This window comes from Dendrobates tinctorius, unplaced genomic scaffold, assembly GCF_039654945.1.
Source record: "Dendrobates tinctorius isolate UK_male_01 unplaced genomic scaffold, ASM3965494v1 ptg000019l, whole genome shotgun sequence".
Lineage (NCBI taxonomy): Eukaryota > Metazoa > Chordata > Amphibia > Anura > Dendrobatidae > Dendrobates > Dendrobates tinctorius.
Genome location: NW_027361687.1, coordinates 56,152,089 through 56,162,293, shown reverse-complemented (window position 1 = coordinate 56,162,293; position 10,205 = coordinate 56,152,089). Strand labels below are relative to the sequence as shown.

Sequence of the window (10,205 nt, the reverse complement as noted above, 5' to 3'; positions counted from 1 at the left end):
TTTCTCAAGTATGCTTTCTTTTGTCTAGATCAATGAGGAATGGGCCTATTTATGTATCAATATACAAAAAAATATATTAATTTAATGATATTTTATATTTTAATGATTAAATAGGAGATCAACCCAATACAGTCCTCAAAATTGGAGCAGTGCAAACATGGATTCCCTCTCAATACAAGAAATATAATTGCTGAATAAAGTTGGTTTAAAATTTTGGATGTCTCTGAAAGTAAGCTTTCATAAAGAAAAATTAAGATTTGTATCTTTTCCAATACTTGTTAAAGTAAGAATTTCTGAATATTGACTTTGAATGGAAAATTCAACCAACATATTTAAGAAAAAATTCATCCTTCTGGGACTTTCTAATGTTTTCGGTCTTCAGGTTTTCTTGTCTTTGCTTTTCTTTTTAATGTACATAGTGACTTTATCAGGGAACGCAACATTGATTATCATGGTTCATTGTAACACGCGACTCCAGACCCCTATGTATTTCTTCCTCACCAGTTTAGCTGTTATTGATATTTGCTTTTCCTCAACTGTAGTACCCAAGATTCTCTTAAACACATTATCTAATGACAAAAGCATCTCATTTTTTGAATGTGCAGCTCAGCTGTACTTTCATCTGGCCTTGGGGGGCTCAGAATGTTTACTTTTGGCAGTCATGGGCTATGATAGGTTCATGGCCATTTGTAAGCCATTACAATATAATATTATTATGGATAGGAAGTTATGTTTGTATCTCATTGGTGGATGCTGGATTGTGAGCTTTTTAAACTCATTCCTTCTCACTTTTTTCACCTTTCGTCTACCCTTCTGCAAGTCCAACCACATCAGCCATTTCTTCTGCGAAATGCCCCCTCTTTTTCATCTCTCTTGTAAAGACACTTGGTTCAATGAGGTGACAAAGAACATTTCAGTTGGGTTAATTGTCCTTGGCTCTTTCCTGTTGATTCTCATGTCATATCTCTATATAACTGTGACTATATTAAAGATCCGTTCCACCAAAAAGCAGCATAAAGCCTTCTCTACATGTGCCGCTCATATTACAGTGGTCTCCCTTTACTATGGTGCCATCATGTTCATGCATCTCCGCCCACGTTATGCATATTCTCCTGAACAGGACAGGATTGTAACTATTGTCTACACAGTGGTGACTCCAATGCTGAATCCCATCATCTACAGTATCAGAAATAAGGATGTCAAAAAAGCCATAAAAAGAACCGCGTGTTTTAAAGGAATTCAATGATTTTTTTTTCATGAGTTGATCAAGATTAGAGATGAGCAAACCTTTCAATGTTGGGATCGGCGAATATCCCAATGTTCGCTGAACATGTTCGATGAATGGTTCGACGAACATACCCGAACCCCATTGACTTAAATAGGAGGCAAAACCAAACGCATATACAACACCTCCAGGGGGACCAAAAAGCTGCCAAAACAGCTAAAATTAGGGGCAGACACCAGGAAAAGTGGCATCAACTGACCCATCAATTGCACTATAAGTAAATCATCAAAAAATTGACATGCTTCCCCTGTATTTGTGATAACTAGCCAGGCAAAACTGACAGCTGCAGGCTGCAATCCTCAGCAGTCAGTTTCAGCAAGGTTGGTTATCAAAAATAGAGGGGTCTCCCACCATATTTTTTACTATTTAATTAAGTAATACAGACAGCTGGGGACTGGAATTCTCAGGCTGGAAAGGGACTATGTGTAGTGGCCCCCCCAAACATAAAAATAGACACCCACAGCCATCCCTGAAAAGGTGCATTAGATGCACCAATTCTGGCACTTTGCCTGGCTTGTCCCACTTGCCTTGTGGTGGTGGCAAGTGGGGATCATATTTGTGTTGTTGATGTCACCCTTGTATTGTCCTGTTACATCAAGCCCATGGCTTAGTAATAGATAGGCATCTATAAGATGCTTATCCACTACTAATCATATAGTTATATACTACCCTCACCGACTATATTCTCAGTTATCCCTTGTATATTGTTATCCCACGCCGGCAGGGTTGTCTCTCCTCCTGTACCATTTGTGATTTGAATTGTTTAAGATTACTGTACTTCTTTTATATTTTGTATACCCCTCCTCACATGTAATAATAATAATAATAAATTTTATTTCTATAGCGCCTACATATTCCGCAGCACTTTACATTTCAGAGGGGATTTGTACAGACAATAGACATTACAGCATAACAATAATCACATAGATTATAACAGAGACCAAGAGGAATGAGGGCCCTGCTCGCAAGCTTACAATCTATGAGGAAAAAGGGGAGACACGAAAGGTGGGTGGTAACAATTGCCCTGATAGTTTGGACCAGCCTAAATGTTAAGTGTGTAACAGTACAGACACAGAGGGCTAATGGATGCATAAAGCATGTGGGAACATGATGCGGGGAACCTGGTTATGGTAAAACTTTTGACTGTGCCACCCAGGGATAGATTAGGTTAATGTGTTGAGGTGGTAGGCCAGTCTGAATAAATGCATTTTCAGGGCACGTTTAAACTTGTGGGGATTGGGGACTAATCGTATTGACCTGGGAAGTGCATTCCAAAGAATTGGGGCAGCACGTGTAAAGTCTTGGAGATGGAAGTGGGAGGTTCTGATTATTGAGGATGCTATCTTCAGGTCATCAGCAGAACGGAGGGCGTGGGTAGGGTGGTATACTGAAACAAGGGAGGAGATGTAGGGTGGTGCTGAGCCATGGAGAGCTTTGTGGGTGAGGGTAATAAGTTTGTACTGGATTCTGGAGTGGATGGGTAGCCAGTGTAATGACTGGCACAAGGTAGAGGCATCGGTGTAACGATTGGCGAGGAATATGATCCTGGCTGCAGCATCCAAGACAGATTGGAGAGGGGAGAGTTTGATAAGAGGGAGACCGATTAGAAGAGAGTTACAATAGTCGAGACGAGAATGAATAAGAGAAACAGTAAGAGTTTTTGCGGAGTCAAAAGTACGAAAAGGTCGAATTCTAGAAATGTTTTTGAGGTGCAGATGACAAGAGCGAGCCAGTGATCGAATGTGGGGAGGAGGAAGGAAAGCTCGGAGTCAAGTATGACGCCAAGACAGCGGGCATGTTGCTGGGGAGTAATAGTGGAACCACACACGGAAATGGCAATGTCGGGTATAGGTACATTAGTAGAGGGAGGAAACACAAGGAGTTCAGTCTTTGACAGGTTCAGTTTCAGATATAGTAAGGAAATGCTGTTAGACGCAGCATTTAGACAATCACCGGTGTTTTCTAGAAAGGCTGGCATGATGTCAGGTGAAGAAGCATATAATTGGGTGTCATCAGCATAGAGATGGTACTGGAAACCAAATCTACTGATTGTTTGACCAATAGGGGCAGTGTACAAGGAGAAGAGGAGGGGGCATAGAACCGATTCTTGAGGAACCCCAACTGTAAGGGGAAGGTGAGAGGAGGAGGAACCGGCAAAAGATACAGTAAAGGAGCAGTCAGAGAGATAGGAGGAGAACCAGGAGAGAACAGTGTCCTTGAGGCCAATGGAACGGAGCATAGTGAGGAGAAGCTGATGATCCACAGTGTTGAATGCTGCAAAGAGATACAAGAGAATTAGCATGGAGTAATGACCATTTGATTTAGCTGTTAGTAGATCAATAGAGACTTTAGTGAGGGAAGATCCAGTAGAGTCTAAAGAGCGTAAACCGGATTGGAGAGGGTCGAGAAGAGAGTTATCAAGGAGATGGCGGATAAGACGGGAGTGGACCAGGCATTCCAGGAGTTTAGAGATGAAGGGAAGGTTAGAGACAGGTCTATAGTTAACGGCACAGTTTTGGTCGAGGGATGGTTTTTTAAGTAGTGGATGTATGATGGCATGCTTAAATGAGGAGGGAAAGATACCAGAAGAGAGAGAGAGGTTAAATATTTTAGTTAGGTGAGGGGTGACAGCAGGGCAAAGGGACTGGAGGAGATGTGACGGAAATGGGTCACTGGTGCAAGTGGTTGGGCGAGAAGATGCGAGGAGCCTGCTTACTTCTTCTTCTGTGACTGGTTCAAAATCAGAGAGTGAGCTAGATGCAGTGGGGGAGGGAGGACAGTGCATGGTATGAGGTGATTGGGAGATAATTTCCTGTCGGATCTGGTCAATTTTTTCTTTGAAGTAATTGGCCAGACCGTCAGCTCGGAGCTCCGTGGTTGGGGCCTGTACTCTTGGGTTGAGTAGAGAATGAAAAGTGTCAAAGAGACGTTTAGGGTTTTTGGACAGTGAGGTGATGAGGGTGTTGAAATAGGTTTGTTTGGAGAAGTGAAGGGCAGTGTTGTATGTTCTAAGCATAAACTTATAATGGATGAAATCTTCATGTAGATTGGATTTTCTCTAGACGTTCAGCGCACCTGGAGCACCGCTGCAGGAAACGTGTTTGCAGGGTGTGCCAGGGTGGCCGCCGTCTGTGTTGTGGTGTTCTATTTATAGGGGGTGCAAATTCATCCAGGGCACTTTGTAATGTTTCATTGTAATACTTCAATGCAGAATCAGGACATTAGAGGGAGGAGATAGGGGCCAATGAAGACTGCAAGTTCTTCATAAGTTTCTGGGTGTTAATGGCCTGTATGTTTCTATAAATATGGGCAGTGGGGATGACCTGAGCAGCATGGCAGTTCTTGATAGAGAATGAAAGAAGGTTGTGGTCAGAGAGCGGGAGAGGGGAGTTTGCAAAATCATCCACTGCACAAAGCCGAGAGAAGACCAAGTCGAGGGAGTTTCTATCTTCATGCATTGGAGAATTAGTAAGCTGCAAAAGGCCAAACGAGGAGGTTAGAGATAAAAGGTGAGTAGCAGATGGGGAGAGGGGAAGAGCATTGGGGATTTTGAAATCTCCCATGATGAGGGTAGGGATGTCGCAGGAGAGAAAATGTGGAAGCCAAGTGGCAAAATGATCAAGGAACTGTTGACAAGGGCTGGGAGGACGATACACCACCGCCACTCGCATGGAGAAGGGGGTGTAGAGTCTGACGGCATGGACCTCAAAAGAAGGGAAGACTAGTGAGGGTAGTTGAGAGATAACCTGAAAGGTACATTTTGGTGATAGGAGCAGACCAACGCCTCCAGCTGCTCTATTGTCTGATCTTGGGGTATGAGAGAAGTGTAGTCCCCTGTATGAAAGAGCAGCAGCAGCGGTAGTGTCTGACTGCTGGATCCAGGTTTCAGTAAGAGCCAGGAGGTTAAGAGAATTAGAAAGGAAAAAGTAATGAATGAAGGAGAGTCTGTTACACACTGAGCGAGAATTCCAAACTGCACAATTAAGAGAGACAGATGTCATGCAGGGAATATTAATAAGATTAGAGGGGTTTCTGAGTGTAGCAGTTGGGGGGTTTGACTTTCTATAACATGGGGGACCAGGGTTGGGAGCAATGTCTCCTGTGACTAGGAGGAGGATAGAAAGAGTGAGCAGATAGTTAAGTGATTTGTGAGAGCGTCTCTTATGTTGAATGGTGGGACTGACTGGATTTGTGCAATTTAACAATGTGAAAAGAGCGTGAGTGCTATACATAGGAGAGGAAAGGAGTGAGGGGTCGATATGGATGGAGTGTAGAGAGTTAATGCCAGGGCGGTGGATGTGTGTGAATGCAGCGGCCAGGATGTAAATTACACAAATGCATATGGTATATATTTGTTGTAATCCAAATGTACAGGGAGTAGATGTATATAAATGTCTTAGCTCTCTCCTGCCCTGTCTAACTGACTTATTATAACTGCCTCATACTTTGATACATGTACTTCGATTACATGTGCATAAATGCCCCTTGCATAAATGCCCCCCCAAGCTATGTCTGAATATATAGGAGGCTAAGGCTTAGATCTTCATGTAAAGCACCATGGAATAAATGATGCTATAATAATAAAGAATAATAATTTTAAATATACACACAGTCAGGATAAAGTCCTTTAATTGAAAGAATGACACAAGCTCCTTTAATGAATCTAAGTTAAACTTTACTCACGTCATCATCACCCATTCTACTGATGCCATGGTCTCCTGTGATAAAACAAAAATAAAAAACAAACTTATCTCTCACCTGTCCATCATTCTTTCCCATACCATAATCAATTTTTGGGGAGAAACAGTTTTCTCCCCAAAAATTGTGACCATCCTGGCTGAGAACCACTGAGGAATGAGCTGCTGTGAGAGCAGTCTCAGTGATTAGCGGTGACGTCATCAAGGTTACTGCAGTCACTGAGGTTGCCTTCCCAGCCAGGCTCCAGAAGAGCAGTGACCTCGGTGAGATCAGCGCTGCACCTTGAGACTTTTTCTCACTTTTTCTTATTTATTTAATCAATAAAAATATGGGGTGAGGGCCCCTCTATTTTTTGATAACCAACCTTGCTGAAGCTGACAGTTGAGAGTTGCAGCTTGTAGCTGTCAGTTTTGCCTGCCTGGTTATCAAAAATACAGGGGAACCCCATTCATTTTTTTAAACATTTATTTGTTAACAGATAAATACAACTCTCAACATTGTACCCTGCTAGCTCTGTTTGCAGCATGGGGAGGGGACAGTGATGTGAGCTGTCTTCACTTCAGCATCTGGTGGCATGGAACAGTGCAAACAGTACCGCTGATTCCCAGATGCCGGTATGTATCACACTGATAACACATTTATGTCATCTGTGTGTCATCAATGTGCACGTGTGCGGGACGTATGTGGCCCGTACTGCTACTGTAAGCACTAACTTTTGAAAGAGCCCTTAGGGAATTCATTTACCGAACTTTAGCAGATTTTTGCAGATTTTTGGGAAAAAAAGCTTGAGAATCTGAACATAAATTCAAATGTGCACTGTTCATGACGAATTTGAGATTGTTGAACATTTTCGAAACACGTTTGCTCATCTCCAGCCAAGATATTTGGTTCAGAGAACATTTTTAAGGATAATTATATGGCTTGATCAGGAATAGACAGATGTGTGGAGACGGTCCAATTTATTTAAGTTGAATTTAATTTTACATGAATTTTTTTTAAATGCGTATTTTTCAAAAAAATGAAAATTTTGGCATTTGCTCTACACAAATTCAGCAAAATGGCAACCGGCTGTCCAACATTTTGATGAAACATAAAGGGTCTGGCAGACACTAATATAACATTAATAAAAAAAAGTAATAATCATCTCATTGCATACCTTTCTGACTGCTCCCACTGCTTATTCTCTTGTCTTCAGCATCTCTTTTCAACATCATTGCATGCTGAAACTTTAGGCTTCTTCAAACTAGCTCAGGACTTTCCAGCCTCGATCAGATCTTGGATGTCCTTGCATCTGCTCATCTTTGAAGTCTCCAATGATACTTTGCACACGATATATGGAACAACTATACAGAATTTTTTCTTTTTGCTTTACTTCTGCAATGGAAATTAACTGTAAAATGCCACCAAAGAGACTCTTTGCTTCCCGACTTCTATACGATAATTGAAAACTAAATTAACGCAAGAGAAAAGAGCTTCCATAGAAAGACAAAGAATCAAAATAATTCTTTATTAAACATAATTAAAATATTCCAAGTATATAGTGCTAATGCCAAATCAGGAGCTGCAAATCCAAAAATAACAGTCTAGGGAAGCCTAAGTTTATCTTAAACACTCTAGTATAAGGTGCTAAATGAAGTGACTCTCACGAAACGTGCGTTGGGGTGGCGGGAGCACTTGCATTAGACCTTACTCATTGCTGTAAGTTCCTCATGTTTACCATGTTTGAACATGCTTATAATGTCTTTGCACTTAATATTTGAAACTAAATACCCTAAGGCTATGTGCACACGCTGCAGATTCATCTGCGTTTTTTTCCGCGCTGATCCACAGGTAAACCCGCAGGTCAAGTGACCTGCGGATTATCCTGCGGTTTTGCCCTGCGGTTTCACACCTCCACTATGGTAAAGGAGTGAAACCGCTGTGGAAAACGCCCAAACAATTGACATGCTGCGGTGAGCACAGTGTTTTTTAAACCCCTTAGGCTGTGTGCACACGGTGCGGATTCTGCTGCGTTTCCGCAGAGGTTTTGCCCCTGCGGAAACGTAGCAGTTCCGCTGACAAAGTACAGTACAATGAAACCCTATGGGGTTTCAAAAACACTGTGCTCATGGTGCTTTTTTTTTCCGCGCCGTTTTGCTGCGGTTTACAAACCGCAGCATGTCAATTGTTTGGGCGTTTTCCGCAGCAGTTTCACACCTTTACCATAGTAGAGGTGTGAAACCGCAGGGCAAAACCGCAGGACAATCCGCAGATAAACCGCAGGTCAGTTGACCTGCGGTTTTACCTGCGGATCCGCGCGGAAAAAAACGCAGATGAATCTGCAGCGTGTGCACATAGCCATAGGGTTTCATTGCACTGTACTTTGTCAGCGGAACTGCTGCATTTCCGCGTTCAGCCACCCCTGACGAAGCCACTGCGGGTGGCGACACGCGTCGGGCACTTCTCCTCCCTGTTCTCGCACCACATGGGTTCTGCTATTTGATGCCATTATTTCATGCCACAACTTATGGGTGACTGATCTTGTCCATTATAGATTATGTGCTCATGTCTTTTTTTGGGTCTGAGAATGCATTTATTTGTTGATTTCTACATGTATATATGACTCTTACGACGGGCACTGTGGGCGATGGTGACCAAGTTTCTTATCTATGGAATCTATTTAGAGTGTACAAGACTATTGACCTCTGATCTCAAAAAGTTTTTTTGGGGTTCTTCCTCTATGCATTGGATATAGTGGGTGTTACCACATGCTCACGTACATCTATATCCCCTTGGAAGCTTTTTCACTTTAACACACATGGTCATCAGTTGGTATGCTGTTTATATAGGCAGGTTTTTTGTGGAGTGAAATTACAGGGTGCAGGTTCTATTACGAGCCATTGTATGTTACTGTCATTTCATATGTGTGACTTTTTAATGTTTTTAATTTGTGTGTGGTTTATACATGTCCAATAAAAATTGTCTATCTACATGTCAATTACTTGTCTGTGGTGATCCCCCCATGTATAGCCCATTCCTGTTTTTCTTTCATGTTCTATATAGTCCTTTTGAATGGGTAGGGGTTGGATCCCACCCTATTATCTATTGTGGTGCCCCTGCTCTTGGTTTGCAAATTATAAATAATAGTAGGTGTGTTCGCAGCCCGGGGTCCACCGTGCAGAGGTGGTACACTGCTGCTAGGTAATGGCGGAAGAATAGAGCTGCGTGAAAACAGTCACACGTGGGTTACGTCACCCAGTGTGACCAGGAGCGAACTCTGTTGACTCACAGAGCCGCACAGCCGCTGAATGCAAATACCGGAGCCTGTTTAGCTCACAGCTCCCGGCCAAAAAGCGCACAGAAAGCGGCCACAGATCTCTACCCCAAGGACACGGGGTTAGAGTTCCTCTAGGCCCTCTGAGCGCATGGCGTCGCTGCCGCGAACGCCGCTATAGATGCTGGCTATGGAGTGTGGAGCATGTGCACTGTGGCGTGCCAAGTCACTGATGGGGACTAATGCATGACTCCGACACTGCCCTACCTACACCTAAGCCTGGGCGCTAGCAGGCTAGGCTGCACAACACATAACTACCAAGGGTAGGGGTTTCATAATGAGTTGGTCACCAGAGACATTCATACGTGCATACATCACTCACTCCTCATGGTCTGAAAATACAGAGTATCCTAGTGCATGGCCGAGTGGCCATGTGAACCTTTTATAGCCGCGAGCGTCCGGGACCTTCCTGGCTTCTCGGATGGGCCAATCCGAACAAGAGCAGGACCTGAGCACGTGACCTTCGATCTCCAAAGGGAGATCACTCCACAGGCATGCTCAGTGGCCCGAAATGAGGACTTAGTCCCTGGAGAATTTCGCTGCTGAGCAGTCTGCATTGCCATAGCTGTGCCAGAGGTGGCAGCAGCAAGCAAACCCACGGAGGTGGTTTGGACGGAGTGCCGGGACCGACGAGTTTGCTGAGCAACCTCCTCTGCGGCTGGGGAAGAATGGGATTCCTGCTGTGCAGCAACAGGAACCCGACGCCTAACAAGTAAATTGGAATGCACTTAATAATCTTAGAGGAAGTGAATAATTATTGAATATAAACAAAAATGGACCTGGCATCATTAACTACACCTGTTTTATATTTACAGACCTCATAAGACCTTTGTGCTTTTAGGGACTTTCTTCTGCTTTGCTGATAAGGTTGATTGCGCAACTACAATTAAGCAGAATCATAAAAAGAAA

General features: G+C 43.2%; 1 protein-coding gene across 1 annotated transcript; it reads left to right on the top strand.

The window, feature by feature from the left end:
* The first annotated feature begins 310 nt into the window (after window positions 1–310).
* LOC141082710 (olfactory receptor 5V1-like) lies at window positions 311–1,246 on the top strand. The gene has a single exon (XM_073566644.1). The coding sequence runs from the start codon at window positions 311–313 to the stop codon at window positions 1,244–1,246; it is 936 nt and encodes a 311-aa protein (XP_073422745.1).
* The last annotated feature ends 8,959 nt before the right edge of the window (window positions 1,247–10,205 follow it).

Bases quoted from the DNA above. Each gene is read 5' to 3' on its own strand.
- LOC141082710 (XM_073566644.1), top strand. From the start codon at position 311: ATGGAAAATTCAACCAACATATTTAAGAAAAAATTCATCCTTCTGGGA.